Here is a 21,512-nt window from a genome sequence, read left to right as displayed (position 1 = left end):
TGCGACCTCCCTGAAGTCAAATAAACTACAGGCCTAGGGGTTTCATTTCAAATTATCTCCGTATCAGCAGAGTACAACTGGCTGATAAATCCCAGTAAAATGTGGTCAGAGTACAAAAGCCAAGCTGGATGTAAGATGCTCTTCCTGCCAAAATAGCTACTCATTGTTTTCAGTCTTCACCAGTTTCTCTCAAATCATTTCATTGCAGAACCATCAATAGCTGATTTGCCTTTGCTACCCAAAGGTTTCCTCTCTGCTTCCCTTGAATACTTTGCACTTCACTGTATGGGGCTAGAGCTAGCTAAGAAGCTGCAGCTCTCTCAGATAACCACTCTGTGGCTTCACTGGGTTTGAATGTCACTTGGGCAGAAGGCAGGAAACAGAGGAAGAGAAGGATATGAAGGGTCACTACAGCTAATTTAACAAAACCAACAAACCAGTGTGACTCCTCCCCACAAACACCCAGCTGCAAATCACACTTGCAATGTGCTTCAGGCTGAGCTGGTGTGCTCACCTGGCTCTAACCACACACACATCCTTGCCAGTCCCAGCCTCACTCAGTGCTACTCTCCAGTCCCTGCACAAGTCACTGGAGCACACCAGGAAAGCAGTCATGGACTTGCCAGTATGTTCCACATTACCTGAGCAGGACCTGAGCAGTTGTGCCACGCGGATAATCTCATGAAGACATGCAAACAACTATTACTGTACCTATTATTACAGATAAAATATCTGCATACAGGAAACAAAATTTGCAAGATGACACTCTTCCCACATCTAACATCTTGACTATCAACAACAGGATAGGGTTGGAATTTGAAGTGCACATTTCAAGCCCCCCACTTGCTATCTGGTTTGCTTACAGGAACTATGCGGCCTCTTCCCAGCCCAAAACTATTTTTTAAGATCTGGATGTTAATATGTTTCCTATGGAGACATATTAACAAGTAAGGTGCTAGTGTGGTAGGCTAAATCACATTGTTAGACACAATGAATGCGCTTGCTACAGCTCCTACACCCATGGGGGTAGATTAATGCTGTATCACCTTTTTATAGTACCTACATGCAAGCCAAACTGAGTGAGGCTGTCTTTCATATCACACTTTTCTTTTCTGTTTTCAGAAGAGGAAGAAAGGATTGTTTGGATTTTAGCTTTTTCAAAACATCCCTAGGACATAGTTTTTTTCTACCAACAAAAATTTTTCTAATACCCCAGTACATTCTAATTCACAGTTAACTGTGTGCTTTACTAACACCAATTCAGTTTTAAGTACATTACCCTAATTTTTAATGATGTGTAACAATTAATTTACTATATCTAGAAAAGCTCTATTCAGGCAATATAGATTTTGTAAGAAAGACAGTAACACGGTGATTTTTAAACTACTGACAAATAACAAGGAATCCTATACATGCCAGCTGAGTGGATGACTACAAAATAAAGCTCTGATATTCTGATTTTACTGTACTGAATCCAAGTTTATCCTTAGCTCTGCGCTAAGTTAATGCTCTTCTATTAGCCCTGTCTCATAAGGGGGGCTAATAAAAGAGCATTCACTTTTATAAGTTAATAATACAACAAGGCAGAGATTTTAAATCAGAGTTTTTCTAGATACACTAACTTCCTTTTAATTCCACAGTTGGTAACTTTCTTGGCTGTTTCATTTTGAAACTTAATTTAAATGCGTTACTAAACTGCTTTACTTACTCCCCACCAACCTTTCTTACACCAAAGAACTTCACATCCAAAACAAACGGTGGAGGGGAGAGAGCTACACAGTCATTTTAGGATCCGAGCCTTCTGCAGGACAGAACAGGCACTGCAAGAGCACGTTGGCAAACTCAGGCAAAGACACCACCCTGGAAGGATTGCAGAGCCCAGACAAGCAGGCAGGGTGTATCCTGAGGGGTTTTCCAAACTCCTTGGGTGGCAGAAGCCGTTCTGCTGTTGGATTTCTGGGGAGCAGGCAGGGCGAGCCATGCCTGAAGAGCCCTCTTGGCTCTTGTGCCCGCCTGCACAGGCAGCTGCCCTGCTCAGTAATCACCCGGCCAATGGAACTCATGCTCTGCTCCAGTTCATTATTTTCTCCTCACATCAGCTCCGTTTCACTGATACACACAGTCAATTATCTCCACAGCTAGATTATCTTTATTAGATTATGCAGCTGCTGTTGCAGGGCATGCTGAGAAATAGAAATCTCATAGAAATTACAGGTTCTCCTCAGGCGACTGAAGGCAGCAGGACAGCTTCCCAGTGCTGGGGGACTTTTACTTTCAGAAAGCCAGCCAGAAAACCATAAAGGCACACAGCTGTTTTAAGTGCTATGAACTTTTGAACTGATTTCTTATGACCCTCATGCTTTTCATTCTGGGAAGTCTGACCTCTAGCACTTCCTAGTTTTGTCTAACTTGTTTACCCAAGTCTTTTGCTCACTTTCAGAGGTGCTCTATCAGCTCTAGATAATGTCTTACTTCACACGTAAGGCAAACTCTTACTGCATGGCCTCCTTTCTTCTGTTTCAGCCCCCAGGACAAGAAGGTGCTATCTTCCATCACCATTAAATCTCACCTGCACCCCCTAACTAGTCCTCCCAAAGTTTAAAAGATGTGCACCAGAGTGAGAATTCTCTCATGTAATGCCTGCAGCTTGTCTGGTCTGCGTTGGGCATCTTATGACAGCAGATGTTGGATATCAATGAATTGGATATCAATGCCCTTACTCCTGATTTCTTTCATTCAAGCCACTACTGAGCAAAGTATCTTATCTAGACAAAAACAGCAACGAAAAAAACATCAAACAGAGCAAACTAGGAAACTGACATACTGGCATAGTGTTTTCTCAGTTTGGGTTTTCATTTATGAAGTCATTTAATTAATTCTTGACAGCACCTAATGGCCTAATTCATAAGCTATACTTGCAGTCTGGCATTAAAGTCACCTGTTGCTGACATGTACTTACAGTCCATCTGCTTTATTCAGAAAGCAAAAGTGGCTTTTGTTCTTGTTTTGGCTTTTTTAAAAGCCAAGTGCAACAGGAAGAAAGCCTCAATAGATGCAAAAACTTTTTAGCATTTTACTATTCCAGCAAGGTTGAGGATGTTTAAATGGCTTTGTCATAACAGATGGGAAATCCTGAAGTCCTGAACATAGTAATTCAATCCCTGATCTAGGAAGTTCCTGTTCATAGGTATTTATATGGTCTAAATGCTATCCCACTCTCCACACTGTGACATGCAATACTGCAAACTCATGTGGGATCCATTTTAAGACAACTACTTTATTTGACATACTTTGACCAAAGAGAAGTGTTGTGATGGCATACAAAATGTGAAAATAACGAGTTTAAAAACAAAACAAAAGCAGTGTGCTCTTAGTTACTGGGATGTTCCATCACACAAAGGACATGCTTTCATTATTTTCTCAGTACCTTCACACTTTCACAAACTCAGATCAAATTATCCCTCCTTTAAACATGGTAAATTATTTTTTACATTACTTTGTTACTACACAGAAAACTAACCCCACTAAAAGCAACTTTATTCAGGATTCTTAATGTTTTTCACTTGCACCTCCTTTATGACAGATGCACACTGACACCTACTGCTTGGAGCAGAGACAACCCTGCAGGGGATTCATAGAGGCCCCGTGATTCAGTTTGGTGAATTTGCATGGCTGTGTCCCTGCAGGCTCCCCTGCAGAGCAGGGAAATAATCCCCAGGGAGCCTCAGACCTGCATGGCAGCCAGGCACCCAGAGCAGGGACACCCACTGGCCTGGTGGTTACTTTCAGCCAGTGCAGGTGTGAAGGATATGAACACACATCACATTTGTGATGGAGCCCAGCACTCCTGTGCACTTAGGATCTCTTATGGCACATCCCATGGAGGGAGAAGTGTTCAGGGTGGGTGAAGGTGGCCATGCAAATTTCTGAGCAGGTGTGAAATCCAGAGCAAAGTTTTCCAGTTTCTTCGGGAAACTATCCTGAGAACAAACAGCATAAAACACCTTACCCAATAAACTTCAGGGTAAAAATACCCGACCCGTATTATTTAAAGAGTTGTCTCGAATAAAAACTGTTAAAAGGAGAAACAGCTAGTTGTACTGAATAATGCCTGCAGGAATACTTCTAGGAAAAGAACTAGGCAAAACTGTCCAATGCCTTGCCCAGCACTCATGGGTATTTAATGCAATCTTTGGCACTGCTTGTGATGTCAGGTCTCATTGCAATTTAATGCTTTGAATGTTAACAAGGAAGCTCCACACTACAAAGCTTTTGCTTTTCTCCCCTGTGACATCACTCTGGCTTATCTCAGGACAGGGAGCTCCTCTGAAAGCATCTACATGATTAACATCACATCTAAGCCACACAGGCCAGCACAAAGCATGCCTGAAGATTCCCTGTCTTCTGAGAACTCCTTGCACACAGAGAATGGAATTGTGCTTACAGGGACTTGCTGCTTCATTACCTGAAACTGCTGAGTGTTTCTCAGTACTCATTACTCAAGCATCCTGCAGCTGGTATTCAGAGTTTCACTAAAGAATTATACAAGGAGCACTTTTTAACAACTGTCAACTCCCTTTACCACAAGGTTTTGTTATTACAGAAGGTTTTGGAACGTAAATGCCCTTCAGGCATGACTGCCTGGAACAATCAATCACCTAGCAAGGTTTTCCTCTTCTTTTAACACTATAGAAATCTCCTTGCCTGGTACTGAGCACAGCTGAGCAACAAATTATCTAATCAAGGACTACAGAGAGGGAGAAGATAACTCTGGTCAGTAGTAGGTGAATGGATTCAAACCCAGGTCTCTCAAACTGGTCAAGCTGGCACCATCCTTATTATGGCCAATGAGAGAGGGCTCCAGCTATGAAATTAATATTTTTCTGCCCAAATAGATTAATAAACTATTTGTACACATTCTCTCTTGCATCAATATCATTATTAACATACACATTCTCCCCTCTCTGTCTAAAACTCAGGGGGAATATGTGTGCTCTGGTTAATTTCTTACAGTAGCTAGGATCTCCATGCTCTTTTCTCCATCTTGTAACAGTCTTCCCATTTCTTTAATCACCTTCACAAACCTAAAGCTATTGGAACATGAGTGACTTGAAAGTGTTTAAGGCTCACCTGTCTCTTGTACAGGGGTAGCCATACTTCTAAGTGTGCTGAAAATACTTCCTTTATATATCCACTGTCATGTGATTACTTCAACTTAAGTATTTTTATCCTATACTTCCCTTTCATCCCTCCATGAACAAGTAAGTTCACATCTTTTTTTTCCCCCTGGCACTTGCAAATGTGAGGAACTCCCCTTTCAGGGCAAAGATTTTCATTATTAGACCTCAGGTATATGACTTTATTATTTATGTTATTATTTCTTTTAGTATATATCTTAAATTTGATGCTGATCTGTATAAATATATATATAAAATATATATATATATATCTGACAGTGAGCTATTTTATAAATATATCTATATAGCTCACGCTATATAATATCTCACTGTCACATATTTTCTCCCAGAGGACACTGCCAACCCACTCACCCTCCTAAATTTCTGCTATTCGCTCAATAATGAACATGATTTGACTTTATTATGCTAGTGGTTATCAAGGAAAAGAAGTTCATGGCACTAAAGGATCTCCAGCAGCAATCCCCTTCCTCTCCTACCAGCAATATCTATAGGTCTCACCTCCTCCCTACCCATGTTTAAGTTCCAGTACTCATGCCCACTTTTTCCATATAGATGGCATTATATAAAACATTTTGCTGAGATCAGACAGATGAGGTCTTTCTTTTCCCTTTTCTTCCTCTCTCTGGAAAGCCTTTGAAAAAATAACATGGTTGTACTGGTGTTACCACACTTTACAAATCCATGTCACATTTTGTCTCATTTCCTGCTTACTCTCATACTGCTACAGACTGTTTATTCCCTTACAATGTAGCAGTGGTGATAAAGTCTTGACTTACCCAATATTGAAGGAAAAACAACCAATCAGTGTCATTTTAAGAAACAGTATATTTATAATTGGTGGTATTCTGACAGTTCTGACTTAAAAGTTAAGACCTTTGGTATTTGTCTTAAAGTTAAAAACATCAACCAGGGAAACATCTCGATTGTTAGCTGACATGGTACAGCACTGAATAATCAAGGCTGATTTGATCCTACTAAAACTGATGGAGGGTGTGCTGGTTTTGGCTGGGGGAGACTTCATGTTCTTCCCAGAGGCTGGTATGTGACTGTGTTTAGGATCTGTGCTGAACATGGGGCTGATAATACAGAGATGTTTGTGTAATTGCTGAGCAGGACTTACACACAGCCAAGGCTTTTCTGGTGTTTGTACTGGCAGGGAATTTAGGGGTGCATGGGAAGCTGGAAGGAGACAGAGCCAGGCCAGGCGACCCAAACTGACCAAAGGGATATTCCAGACTGTGTAACATCGTGCTCAGTGTATAGAGTGAGGGGAAAAAGGAGGGAGGGGAGGGGACATTTTCAGTGATGGCATCTGCCTTCCCAAGTAACCATTACATGTGACAGGGCCCTGCTCTCTGGAGATGGCTGAGCACCTGCCTGCCCATGGGAAGCACTGAATGAATTCCTTGTTCTGCTTTGTGTGCATGGCCCTTTCCTATTAACCTATCTTTATCTCAACCCACGAGTTTTCCAGCTCTTACCATTCCAGTTTTCTACCAAATCCTGCTGGTAGGGAAGTGAGCAAGGCAGCTGGTTGCTGGCTTGGGGTTAAACCATGACAGAGGGACACAATGTTCCTTCCGTCTGGCAAGAGCCAAGCATTATGCAGTGTTTGGAAGCTAAAGAGCTCTTGTTCCCACTTACTTAACTCATTGTATAATTATCTATATGGAATTACTGCATTCACACTGCAGTGACCGCCCTGTGCCCAAATATTCATGATTCACTTGAAGGATTACTTGAGCAGTATTTCAAGCTATGGAAGTGTGGCTAACACTTGTGGTAGTAATAGAAATAGATTTGACCATTAAACAGCTAAAGCAGACAGTCTTCCCTTCCTTGCCCATGGTGTGAAATGCAATTCCTACATATGTTATCCACAGCCTCTGGGGCAACAACCTGAACTTTCAAAGTTACACAGAAAAACCTGGCTGCCCACTCAAGTTCTCAGTTGTTGAAGCACCAGGAATTGCCCAGCCAGCACCAGCTCTCCTGCCAAATTAGCTGCACTTGGCAACCGACCTCAGGATTTCTGTGTTACAAACAGAAGCAAGACTTACAAGTTGTTCCCTTTATTTACAAGTAACTGTATCCCAGCAATGTTACAAAAGACACGGGCTTGGCAAGAAGCCTGTGCATCAAGGTGTGCAGCTCCCTCTCTGCTCCTACCAGCCATTTCTTCACTTTCCAGCTACGTGCTTATTCCTGACTGTTCCCTTCCTATTTGCAAGGCAGATTCCCATGGAAACCCATCCCTTCATTTCAATGGACACACTCAGTCTTTGTTCTCCCCCCTCATAAGCCTACATCTCTATTTAAGATGTTGAAATTTGCTCCCCTCCTCTCAAAAATGTCCTGCTTTGGCATCAGTTTTCTCAGATCCACTCCTTGCTCCTCATCTCTCCTTGGTGATCTTGACAAGGTCAGACAAAGAGAAACTCCTTCATGGATCATCTTTCTATAATCCAAGAAAGGGCTTGGAAGGACAGTTCTGAGCAGTAAGACAGATGGAAATGTAATGAAACCCGAAAATCATTTGAAGGTCACATTTAGCCAGAAAGAAAAACAAAGGGGCAGACAATTTTCAATGAAAAGATATGAAGATTTAAATGAGGAAAAATTTGAGGGGAATGTATGTATGCAGCTACAAAATAGTCTCCTGAAGGAAAAGGCAGAATCTCCTTTGACAATTTGGAGCTTTTGAGGCACAGACTGAGTAACATCTGCACAAATGGATTGCAGGGAATGACAGCGCATCAACCCAAAGGCAGACAGGATCATGCAACCAGGCTAGTCCATGAACAATTCCCTGACAGACATTTCTGCACAGTATGCATTAACTGCACTCCTTCCATGCTTCATGTTAGAAAAACTCTTAAAGAAAAAACCCAAGCTACAAAGATAAACAGAGATTAACAAATTTCAGACATCACTGTAAGATTTCCAATTATCACTGTTCTCACAAAAAGCACCACTGGGATTTCTTTTTATTTGTTTAAATTCTGTAGAGATCAAAGAACCCAATTATAATATGCGGCCCTTCCTCCTCTGCAGGCCTTCATTGTTAATTGCTCTGGCTCCTGTTCTTCCACTAAGTATAAATGAAAGCACTGGAACTGAGTCTGCTACTGAAGCAAGCAGTGCAAACTTTCACAGATGTCGACAGAATTAGACCCCTTTTACAAGCAGTGACTCTGCCCTCCAGTTGGCAAAACAAGAAACAATTTGTTCAAATGCAGCATGAGCACCATTCCCTCCAGTGAGGCTTGCTGGGTACCCAGGCACTCTCCTGCTTTTCTAGGCTGCAGCAGGGAACTGGATGGGCTGCTGGCTCACCATCTGGTTCCTGGTTTCTTTCTGAGCAGCACATGCTGCCAGTTCCCCAAATCCTGTCGCAGCAATCTCTCCTGTGCCTGCAGATAAGCTACTTGGGCATCTAAGACACGTAACAAACCAAAGAAAAGAGGAAAACCACATTCATGTTGTAACAAAGACCTTAAACCATGGGCCTCCTCTCTACATACAAAAGAATCCCAACAGAGATGGTATCTATAAAGACTCATGCCACTAACTGAGCAAAAATTACAAATATAAAATTAATGCTCACTTTGATTACAGTCTGTTCAGCACTTCCGAACCCCTCCTCACATTTAATTCCAATAAGGAGTCAATCCCACACAGAAAAATAAATGAAAAGAATGGAGTAAATACCTCACGTAGAAGGGTGACATAGGCCGCTCATCTTCTTGGGAGCTAAAAGCAAAACATATTTTGTAAGTTAGTATGCAGCTCTGACTTGTATTTGCAGCTCAAGATACTCACTCTTAAAAAGCAGAGACAACAAAAGTGAAACTGCACCCGCTACAGAGGTAACACTTAAGTCTATTTTATCTTCTGGTTGACACATGGAAGAAAGCTTTAAGTTACTTTCCTTAAATCCTGGCAATCCAACTCATTTCCCAATGTCCACAAATGTGGCGTAACAGATCTCCTGCTAGACAGCCAGGAGTCATTCTGACTCTGCAACAGTGCTAGGGCTATTCCCATAGCAACAATAAAGCATTTTGCCAGGAAAACCAAGAGAGTCCTTTGCTGTCTGCTGCTCCAGAATTAAACAATCTGCCTATTAAAGCCAAATTTGGGGAAAAAACAAAGGAAATCTTGAGTAACCAAAGAAACAACCATGGCCATAGGTGTATGCATGAGGCTACCTACTCCCCAGTTTTATCACTCCTGCGGAAAGTTTATTTGAATGATTTTTCTGTAGGTTTGAGATCAGGGATTGCCACTGGCTGGTGTGGAGGTCTCCTGACAAAATGTTTAGTTGTGTTTTAGTTATCAGCTGGCCTGGCCCCAACATAACCACCTGGCAAGTGACTTACCAGCCCTGATGCAGCTCATTGTGCCTGCGCTGGCACAAGGGTAACAATGAGCTGGGACACAGCAACACACATGATCTCTTGAATTTGGAAGGATTTTATTTATTGGCTTATAAAAGCTGCTCTAAGCACTTGATGAAGTGGAAAGGAACATCTCTGTAGGATTTGCAACTAGGAAATCAAATACTCAGGTACTTTCTGCAGCTTCCATTGGAGTCAGCATGAAGCTCCCTCAGCAAGGTGAGCTGAAACTGGCCTGCAGCCAGGTAAGTACCCTGCCCTCACACTGCACAGAGTCAGAGGCAGATTTAACCATGGCTCATTTCCAACCCAGCCAATGTTGTAACAGATCCACAAATATGAACTCCAAATTCACTGAGGGGACCAGAGCATAAGGGAGAAGGCAAGATACAAGGGAGTCAAAAAGACAGGCTGACAGATAAGAAAGCCAGTGTTCCAGAGAAATAATCACAGGGATTCAACCCCCCAGCTAGAATATGGAAAGATCCACAAACAGACATCTACAGAAAAGACCTTAAAGTACACGATGCAGAAAACCTTGTTTGAGGGTAACACCAAACTCCACAGACTGGAAGGAAGAGAAATTGCCTTTGAAATCAGTGTGGTCTGCCAAAACTTCATCACCTCTGAAAGGCAACAGTGACTGGACAGCTTTCAGCAGCTCCCCAAGAAGACTGGGAGCACAGCTGCTTCTGGGAACCTTGCTGCCACTTCACAAGCCTGTCTTCAGTGGCCTGAACAAGCTGCAGTGCCCAGAGCTGCTGCTGCTGCTCCCAGAGCCAGGCAGGACACAGAGCAGTGCACAGCAGGGGGAGAGTGCCTGCCTGTCAACTGAGGCTAACAGCACCTGAAGAGTCTTCATGAGAAACTGCTACAGCTTTGAGACTGCCTAGAAAAAGTTGATAGAAACATGGAAATACCCATTACTGCCTTCCCTGAAGACAAACTGCAACAAAGACATGGGTAGGAACCTCTGCCAAGTAAGGCTCCCTCCCCTGATGGCATGCAGTCTCCCAGCCTGCATGCATGCTATCACTTTAGCTGGCACTCACAGAATATTTTTTAAGTGTAAAAAAAGAACTTTAAACTCACAAAGCTGCTGATGAAGTTTTTTGCTATGTTCAGTTCACTGCATTAATACCTGTACTTGTAATCTCAATGCAAACAAATCCAAGTAGTGGACAGAAAACATGAAAAATTTTTTCTCACATAAATGAAAGTTCACAGTGCCATCAAGATTTCTGTGCATTAATGCAACTTCACATGACAACACCAAATGCTGCTTTATGTACAAGTGGCAGTTGCTGAAGCCACACCAACCATGCTTTCTTTTCCATCATAAACACCCTTCCTTATTTCAAGGTTTGCAATTCACTTCCAAATAAAAGCAGCACAATCATACAAAGTCCAAATAATCTTTTACATTTATGCTCCCAACATTTGTTTTGACAGAGCAGATGGAAAAGTAGTATTCAGTAGGGACTCTGAATCCTCTTGCATTTCCTTCCCTTTCTTCTACAGCAAATGCAACTGAATGCTTCTTAAGCAAGTTTTCTAACTGCACAAAAATTTATCCATCCATACAAAGAAACTGAGGAGAAACAAATATTTTAAGCCCATTAGCAGGGAATGGCAGAGAAAGAAGCTCCTACAGAAATCAGACCAAATCAAACCAAGTATCAGTTTCATTTAGATCATGAAGTTTCAGGATTTCACATGATTGGTAATAATTGTAGCTGTGAAAAACTTCTCTTACTCAATAATGGTTCATAGTTTTACACATGCAGCAAATGAGCAATAGCTGAATCTGGGGTGAAGACCTCCAACCTAACTAGTATGAGATCCAGACCTTTGAGAAAACCATAAAAATCTTCTAAATTTCTACCTTGCCCAGCAAAGAACTTATCCATTAGACAAATCCCCTTTTGGGAGTTTTTTGTTTGGTTGGGATTTTTTTATTCTCAAAGTTTTGTCCAGAATTATACATGTTTTATGTCCAGAAGGCATGAAATTACTAAAAAAACTTCCAGTTATTTATTCAACTATCACTGATTACCTGGCCAGCAGGTGAATGCAAAATACAGCAGCCTCTTTTTTCTCAAGCATATAAATAGCTCACCTAAATCCAGGGATTAAACAGAAATTAATCGCTTCCATGAAATACTTGGGAGATTACTTGACAACTTCCTTCCTGCTATAAACCAAAAACAAATACCAGCCAAACTATGAAAAAAACCAAAACAAACATAAAAACCCACAACAAACCACAATTGTTCTGTCTATTTCATGGGTAAAGAAGTAATATTATGTATGTTTGTCATCACCACTGAAATAATAATAAGTTCATCAGACTGGAAGGAACACCAGTTTAGCCCACCAGCCAGTTTAGCACATTTTGGGATTATCAGGCACATCCTTTCTGGTTTTGGAGAAGGAAATAGGAAAGCCTAGGTGAAGTCTAACTGTAAAATGATGACTCTCCATTACAGAAGAAGAGTTATCCTTTTTTGCCTCCCTCTTTTGCAACAGGAATGTTATAGGCAAAGTTACGTCCACTCCTCACATTCTTAAACAGGTAATCATGGTTCTTGTTTATTTTCCTGACATCTCATAGAACCATGGAATCGTTGAGAGTGAAAAAGACCTCTCAGAACAAGTTCAACCTTTAAATCATCTTGCCCTTCAGGCAGAATAAGGGAGGTGCTGGGCCTGTTGTAGAACACCCATTTAGATGGAAAGTTCCCAATTTATTTAGGTGCATATGGAATACCCCTCTCTCGGCGCTCTCCTTGCTGGCCTGAGCTCCCACCGCAGGTCCTTCCTCCTTATTTCATTTGCACTTAAGCAGCAGCAGCTCTTCTGCTCCTGGCACTGGAACCTCCATTACAAAGCTACTGCTGCTTTCCTACTCCACATCTCTTTTCAAACTTAAATGGGACATTTAGTCGACGAAATTTAAAAAAAAAAATACTCCATATTTCGTCTCTGTGGGGGTTTTCTGTTGGATTTTTTTTTTCTTTTACAATTATGAAAACGTACTTTGACTCATGGTCAACATTTTGCACCAGAGATGAAGGGCCTAGACACTGGCAGGGTCTTGCTGCTCAGCCAAGGTCATGTTTTCTTAATGCCCTGCCAGAGGCTCTGTTTGTTCTGACCTCAAATGTTAGATAAGGGAATGGCTCCCTTTCGGTTCTACCACAGAAATTCTCCACTTTGAAAGAAATGCAGCTGGTTTTTAGTAATAATACTTCTTTAATGCAAAGCAATACCTGCTTTTATTTTTAATGCAATCAAACAAAAAGCCAATGAAAAATTCAGTGACATCAAATTACTAATGATATCAAAAGTTAATGCAGGTTTTGGAGGGAGGAGAAGGAAGGCTATTGTTTGGGTAACTTCTTAAGGCTTCAAACTTATCTCCCTCCTGTTTTTTTTCTCATCATTCAGAACACCTATGCCTCCTTGGATTAAAAGACATGCAATTTTTGCAGCTACTGAGAATTTTAACAATATTATTTATTTACTTATTGTGACATTCAACACCAACAACACTAAAAAAATCTTCAAGGAAACATTGATTTTGAGGCCACAGTAGTGCTTTTTGCTGAAGGTCTCATCTTATTCACAAATTTTTCAGCACTTCTTCACCCACCCAAGTAATTTCCCCATAAAAGTTATTTGAATGTTGCAAAAAAAAGCAAGATTGAAATAGCTCATGAAAATTTATTGCATGCTTATTTTCTCAATAGAGCTATTTACCCATAGCTTGTGCTTCACAGCAGTGGGTAAAAGGCAATGTTTTTGCAAATGAGAAATAGCAGGCAACACAAGCTTTTGCCTTCAAATAAATCCTTCAAAATAAACTTCCTTCAAATAAATATTGAGGCACATTATGCAAAAGATGAAAGAATAATACCATCCTTGATGCAAGATTAACCATAAATTTAACATCATAACACTGTGGTGATACAATGGTCATCATTAAAGCCAGGACCTACCCTCAATCCTTGAGCAATGCCACCCTTGCTCTATATCCTTAAACAGAAGGGGAGGAGGGAATGCCATATATGCACTGTTTAAAAAACAAATGCTCAACAGCTATTTTCCTGTGAGAGTTATTTCCACGCCAACATTTCCATTTTCCCTGAAGAGTAACTTTAATAAATCAAAACCATAACGTGTTGTTTCAGATGTTTATCTCCAGTCTTCACAATAGTTGTGCTTACACCTTACCATGCGTACCACTGAAAATTAAGTAAACTACTCAGCAAATGAGCCACACATCAAAATCCAAGGCTGACAACTCAACTTCTTTATTCTGAACTCACGTATTCTGCAAAAATATCATACTATGCAAAATATCTCCAATTACTTGGGTGCGGGTGAACTGGTTTAATATTTAAACTCCAAAGGATCTCATCATCTTCCTCAAAGCTGTTTCTTCAGCATGTTTTTCCTAAAGATCTCTCAAATAAATTACAATGCACAGGCATCTATCCAGAGGCATAACTGTGCAGGCTGTATGTGAGGAGGCTCTGACATTGAAGCATATTACCTGAAAAGGAAAAAAAGTACACTGAAGGCTTTTTGCACACCTCCTCCTACTTCAAAGCAACATTAGAGATCAGAGAAGTATAGGCTATCCCATGGCAAGCTGAAGTGAGCAGAACTTCTTGCTGATTAAGTGCCACTGTGAGCAAGAAGCAGATTTTCCATTTATATTAACATACCTGAATATCCTGGAGCCCTTGACAGCATAATTTTGTGTAATTATTTTCTGCTTACTATCCTCCTAGATTGCAAATATGTTTATCTTTTATAAAATGACGTCAATGTTGAACAGTTCACTTTTGTTGTTTTACTTCTTAAGTTAGTTGGGTCTTACTATGAAAGATGGGGCAGTGTCTTTTCTTTTACTTGTGGTTTGGCAATGGTCCTCACTAGGGTAAAATCAGAAAATGGCTCAGAAAGAGGCAGAATGAATGTACCAGCCAAAGTCTCACCTCTTCTCAGAATTTAACAGTGAAGTTGCATAACACACACGTACCTGTTGCATTATAATGGCAAAGAACTGTTACTAGGTAACCAGTGATTTCAGTTTCAGGATTGTTTGTTAAAAGCTTGCACACTTCAAATAAATGTATCTAAGAGGCCAGTTTATAGGCAAATATTAATATTTTCTTGCTTAATCAGGTGGACACCCCAGAGACAAACACCAAAGAAAATTTCCACACCAATTTCCTCTTTTAGTCAGAGCCTTCCACCCCAGTGGTATTGAGGAAGAGCTTCCACAAGCTCCCACACTCACCATGTCACAGCTGCAACAAGACAGGGGTCAAATCTGAGCTTGGAAGACAAAAAACTCACATAGCATTTTCTAACAAGCTATGACTCGAGGAAGATGAGAGCCACAGGTTTAAATTTTTCTTCATTCTTCCATCAGAAGAAAAAACCCACCCAAACCCAAAGCAAACAAAGAAAAAACTAGATTCAAGTTCTCTCCGCCCTCAGAGAGCACACTTCACATCCATATTCCAGAATATACTTCATTAGGGCTTGTCAAGCACTCCCAGCACCTTGGATAGAAAGTGATAGCAAAGTCCAAAAGATCAGACTTATTTACTTATGTACAACTTAAACACAAAAATGTTCACAAATCTGATTAAGAGAACACAGCAGCCACCCCTCCCAAAACAAACAAACAAAAAAAAGGTGGTGGAATACAACAGTGTTCTCGGGCTAAACTGCTGGGAACTTGTGAAAGATCCCAAATGAACCAACCAGTAAGGTAAATCAAACAATCCTGGTAACCAATAAGGTAAATCAAATAATCCTGGTAACAATTCAGACAACTGCTCCTGTACAGGTTAGACCACTCACATTCCCTATTGCTTTCAGATGCACTTGCTAAAAATATTTGTGATGGCCTCACTCTTTCACTACCTTGACTTGTTAAGCAACAGGGGCCACTGATCACAAACAAAGCCCAAGTGTGTACCTGCCTTCCTTATCTCCTACAGAAACTGGTAGATATTATTGGCAAAGGCAGCCACAGGCCTCAGCTTTGCACAGCTGTTGTTAAATCTGCAATAGACTGAGCTAGAATACATGAATCAAAACATGCATTAACAGCATTAGTAGCACTCTAACTAGGAAGCTGGGATACCAAAGTAAGCTCATGCTATTCTGAAAAGATGGTAGCCTAATAGCAATGGAAGAGACAATTACCGGTGGCTAAGGTGTTGGAAAATCAGTGATGCAATCCATGTGACATTGACCAGTCCCTTCTACAGTGCTTGAGCAATATAACACCTACTGCAGTGAGGATTCAACACATTTGGCCCTCCACCTCTTCCCATGCAATGAAACATAACCCTGACATCCCCACTGTCACTCCTTCACAGCAGGACACCATACCCATCACATGCCCTTCCACAGATACCTATATATAGGATGACACCATTATAGTCCATATGGCTCTATGCAAGCACTTTGTATGATTTTCTGGAAGACAGACGCACAGCTCACACAAATCTTGGTAGACACAGAGCCCCTCTCCCAAGTTTTACACACCAGCTACACATTTGTACTGCTTCAGCACAGGAGGGTTTCCATGGCAGGCACAGCATGGCCAGCCTTGTGGCCCCAAAGAGAGCATGGAGCAGAGCACCTGCCAGAGATGGGCAGGAACAAGTTCACTCACCCAGGAATGGAACCAAGTGTGATTACTGCAGGCAACTCATTCCCTTCCTTGAGAGGGAAAGACAGATTCTTTCAGCTTGGCAAGTGTCCTAAATCACAGAACCTGAAGGGTGCCACTACTCTGATTACACCCAGTAGCAGGAACCATGCACTGCAATTTGTCCTCAGCTGGAACAGCAATATCAGCCTGTCCGCCCCACAGCAACCACAAACAGAGCGCTATCCACACTGGTACTAACCAATACTGGAGGTATCAGCTTTCCTGAAGCTGACAAAAAATGCTCAAAGCCAGTGAAACTCTGCCCTGACGGGGGGAAGAACAGGAAAATAAAGATGCAACCTGGAGAATGCCATTGTAAAGGGATCTGGCAATCTGTGCCAAAAAAACTAAGGTGCTAAAAAGTACAGTATACACAGCCTAAAAATAGATCAAGGAGATGGAAAAGGAACTAGAATTCTGTGAATTATTTTAACTGAAAAACTCAAAACCAATTCTGTACCATGCTTAGGGCTTAACAGAGTTTGAAGAAAATGCTTCATTTTTGAAGTGCTGACTGCATCTCTAACTGATGGAGACTTAGTCCTTGCAACAACAGAGACTAATTAGAGCCAGCCTGTGAAACCTATCTTCCCCTGGGGTGAAGAGTCAAGAGCACAATAACAACCACTTGTTCCGACCACTGATAGGACAGTCAGATCCTTGAAAGGTTAAAGATATTATGTGAGACTGGTTCTTCAAATAGAAATGATGCACCGTGACCACTTCTTTAAGACATTCAAACCATATTTCTGTTTCTCTGCAGTCATCAACATGGAACCCCATGACTGCAATAGTGCCAAAGAGACTTTCCCCACATCTACCTGCAGAAGACCCTGCAATTTATCAAGGCAACAACAGTTTGGGCAGCAATTTCAGTTACTATTTTATTGTGTTCAAGTAAGCAGCAACTCTGCAGCTTCTGCTGAAACAGCACCACCACAGTGCTGAAATGGCACGGTCAATTTTTTATTTACTGTTTCGTAGATTACAGAAAGATCGACATTCAGGCCATTCAAATACTAGTAGGGGAGATATGGACTGCTTAATTTTGAGAACTGAACGAATAGTAAAAATGAAAATAAGAATTTGATGACCCAGTGAAAGGGCTGTGTACACACCTCCCCGCAGCGGGTCTGTGCCCTGCCATTTCAGAAGCCTGACTGCAGCTGTCCCTGCCATAGTGTGGCGGGAGCACATGCCAGCACAGGTACTTGCTGACAGCTGGTGCTGGAGGGAGGTGTGCGTCGGCACCCTGGAAACACCCAGCCCTTTTTCTCCGAAAACTAAACCTGTCGCCCGTGCTGCGGCAGGCTGGGTGTGCGTGCTGCCAGCCGGGGGTGAGCTGTGCGCAGGGGCCGCGCTCCGCACCGCACTACCGCAGCCGCCGGACGGATCGGCATCGCCCGGAGCCGCCGGAGAGCCAGGGCGGGCCGGGGTCCCTCTACACCTGAGAGCTGCTCCTACCTCGGACAGAGAAATCCACAGCTGTGTGGATTTCGGGGCGCAACATCGAACCCCCATCTCCGCCCGAGGACGCCGGAGACCTCCCACCCCCGGAGATCCGCTAACAGCCCCACTTGTTGCACGGCCGGGTATCCCACTCCCGAGCGGGCATCCCCGCCCCCAGGGCGGTCCGAGTCCCGGCTGCCCCGTGCCGGAGAGCCCGGCGGAAGCCCCGGGCTCGCCCCGGCTGGACACGTACCTCTGCAGGGGCATCACCTCGCACGCCATGCTGGCCATGGAGCCGCCGCACGCCCGGCCGCCCGCCGCGCCTCTCGCCGCGCCCGCAGCGCCGCCAGCGCTTGGCCGCGGGGAGCGCCCGGCCCCGGGGAGGGGCGAAGGGGCGGCCGGGCCCGGGTTGGCGGCTGACGAGGGCCCGCCCCAGAGCCCAGAGCCCCGGCCCGGCCCCCAGCTGCGACGTCCGCCGCGTCCCCTGTCCCTGCTCGCCCCACCGGGACCGGCAGGCACAGGTTAACCAAAAGCGGCTTCTGATGTCCACTTGGTTCTGGGCCTGCAAAAGATGCCACAAGCTCAGGGCTAATGGCTCCTTTCAACAGAAAGACCCCACAAGGTCTTCTGTATCCCTTTCCGTGACCCACCGCCCTTCTGCCTAAACTCGCCCAAGGTGCAGCGCAGTCTCTCCCGAGCTCCGCTCCGGGAAGGGCAGGCGCGGTGCCCCGGGCACCCAGAGCCCCGCAAAGCTCCACGACACTCCAGCGGGGCTGCTCTGGCTCTGCCCTCACACACCTTTACCATGGATCGGTGTCTAGCAGGGCTGGCAAAACCTCTGAACTCGATCCCTTCGTGCTGCGGTACATTCCACCGCGGTTTGAAAGGTTTGCGCTGTAGGTGGCCACCCAGTTCCGACCCACTGCAAAGAGAACTCTTCTTCCCTTAATATCTGAACTGAAGAGACAAATCATGCTCCCAGTGGGCTGCTCTCAAGCGCTCCTGCTTCTACATCTGTGGCTGCTGACCAAATACTGCTCCGAAACCACAAATCACAGCATTCCATTGGGTAGAATTTTGGGGCTGGGAAGAGCGGTAGTAAAAGCACCGCACACAAAGGGTGTGTTACTTACCGGGACACAGCAGCCTTCAAAAATGAACAGCACAAAATCACTGAGGTCTTGCACTGAAACATTTAATGGCTAGTGAATGAACATACCCAGAGTTTTACTTTTCACCTTTGCAGCTCCTCTGCCCAGAAGCCCTGAGGAATTGCTCTCCATTCCCCCCAACATTGGACAGAAACACTTCTGCTGCTGCCCTGCCTGTGAACAATGTTATCACATTGCATACTTGGTGTGATGGGGAAAGGGATCATCCTAATCTGATAAAGGGGACTAAGAGTGTAATTTTCAACACTTTAGGTGGTCCAAACACAATGGCACATGTCAATCTTCAAAAACTCAAGTCAATATTGGAAGTACCACCCCGTTCAACCATAGAGAGGATTAGTGCTGGCTTGGAAGAAAGCTGTGGCAGGAGCTTAGTACCTGTACGTTTAACACTTCCATAGAGATGCAGGTGATGCAAACTAAGCATGAGCCACATCAGCTTCCTGGTGAAGCAGCCAACACTCCTAGGTTAGCAGAGGGTATCAGACATTTCACAGGGATGCCCAACAGATCCTGACCCTTGCCAGCAGGGGCATTTTCTGTCGAAATCAAGAACAGTGAGCAGCTGCAGCCTCAGAAAGCAGTGGCATGGAGTAGAGACACGGGGGTCAATTGAGACATGGCTTTGCTTCAGTACCCTGAGCTGTTTAATATCTGCTCCTGTCAGCTGGCTGACTGGAAGAAGTGCGTTAGTAATGCTTCTGCCCACTGCCTCAGCACAAGCCTATTCTGCTGTGACAGTCACGCCAGGCACAGCACAGGGCCCCTTTTTAGGAAAGTCAGCAATGCTGATAAAGCACTCTGCCATCATGGATCTGGGCTGCTCTTACCCATCGCAATTAAATGAGTATCTTGATGACTTCCTGTTAAATTAAATGCACCATATGTGCTCGTAAGCAACTAAAACTATAAGAGAAAGATTTTACTCTGATAAATAAAACTACTTCAGTATAAAACAAAAGCATCTTGTGCTATTTCACAGTTCAACAATAAATCAAATTGACTTTTCCTGGCCAGTCTTTTTTTTATACACACACAATTATTCATAGTTTATTACACTTCTATAAACTGAGTGTTACCATCGGGATGCCATTAAAAAACCTTAATTTTCCACATTTAACTAAGGACCCATCTACATGGGCAAGGAGTCAGGGATCTCCAGAGCAGCTTGCTGAATAAACAGAAGTGGAATAACTCAAATAGCTGCTGTACTATGAATTTATACACTAGCTATTCTGTCATAACTTCCACGGGACTTGCTTGTATAAATAAGCTTAAAAGTACTAAGCTCCTTGACAAAGAATTCACTAACAAAAAGAGATCCTGTAATAACCAGAAAGATTAATTTACGGATTAGCATCAGTGAAGAAGGTTAGCTTGTGGCATCATGCTAAAATTAACCAGATGCCAACCAGTAAAGTTGCAGGGCTCCTTGAGCCCTCAACACCTTCAGATCCACCTTTTGTTTCTGTTCTCTTCTTTTGCAGTCCCCTCAATGGGTATCAGCTTTCTCCTTTGCCTCCTCATATGTCTCTTTCAACGTTGCCAAAGCCATCACAACTAAGAAGAGGTACAGGAGCTCATGTTTCCCTGCACCTATTGGCATGCAACTTCAGCAACTGCAGAAAGAAAGGTGACCAAAGCTGAAAAAATGCTAGCTGGTTGCTAGCACTGCTGGTTTCCCAAAGGTTTAATTACTTTGAGAGCAGCTGCAGACACTGCAACAAAAGATTTTAACATGGAGAAATGTCAGAGTGAAATTTTTAAAACTCCTTCTGAGTACTGTGGCCAACCATTGGTAAAAGTGGTAGTACAGGATGCATGTCACCTAAGGTCAGTTCACACTGTCTCAAAGGGCCTTTGAATCTCTCAGCTGCTAAACAAGAATACAAATCTTAATTCTCCACCTCCCCTGTTCATATGGAGAGACCACAAGTGATTTATTTGTGGCACAAAGCAGGCAGACAAAAGCTGCCAGAAAGCTGCAGTCTTATCTCCAAACAATTCCACTTCCTTCACACAGATGTTGACGGTAAAACCAACTTGCTATTTGTCAGAGGCAGGAATTCCTACCCTCCCCTTGCCCTCTTATGCCTTTTTTTAACTTGCATAAACTCAGGCTGGGCTAGCACACATAAAACCTGGGATTATTGAACATTTTGGCTTGGATTTGCTTGTACTTGTTGCATTTGTTCTCCCATGTTAAACAAAGAAGACCAAACCTCTTCTGCAAGTTCATATAGTTCTTGCATTTATATTACTCAGAAAGGCCAAACTCATCTGTTGGCACCAACAATGCACCACAGAAGCCCTTTATGGTACCACCAACTACAGAAACAGAGGATGAGGAAAAACCCTCTCTCATGACAGGCACAGCATCCTCTCCACTGACTGTATGCTCCCTAGTGTATTGAGAACACTTCAGGAAAATAGACAGCAAATAACAATAAAAATTATAAAGTCCCTTGAAATACCAACACATACCACCACACTTCAGCACCTACGCCAAGGCAACACCTGTGTTCAAACTATTTGATTTGTAAATTTC

General features: G+C 43.1%; 1 protein-coding gene across 6 annotated transcripts in view; it reads right to left on the bottom strand.

The window, feature by feature from the left end:
• FAM13A (family with sequence similarity 13 member A) overlaps positions 1-21,512 on the bottom strand; it is a 119,948-nt gene that overhangs the window by 41,060 nt on the left and 57,376 nt on the right. For 4 of the 6 annotated variants that reach the window (XM_030947278.1, XM_030947276.1, XM_030947279.1 and 1 more), the window contains exon 7: positions 8,910-8,951. In XM_030947278.1, coding sequence (XP_030803138.1) covers positions 8,910-8,951 — 42 coding nt within the window. Of the gene's footprint in view, positions 1-8,909; positions 8,952-13,973; positions 14,082-18,045; positions 18,117-21,512 lie in introns of those variants that run through there. The other 2 variants (XM_030947281.1, XM_030947282.1) reach the window with 2 other exon arrangements.

Source organism: Camarhynchus parvulus, chromosome 4 (genome assembly GCF_901933205.1).
Source record: "Camarhynchus parvulus chromosome 4, STF_HiC, whole genome shotgun sequence".
Lineage (NCBI taxonomy): Eukaryota > Metazoa > Chordata > Aves > Passeriformes > Thraupidae > Camarhynchus > Camarhynchus parvulus.
This window is presented reverse-complemented; position numbering and strand designations above follow the sequence as displayed.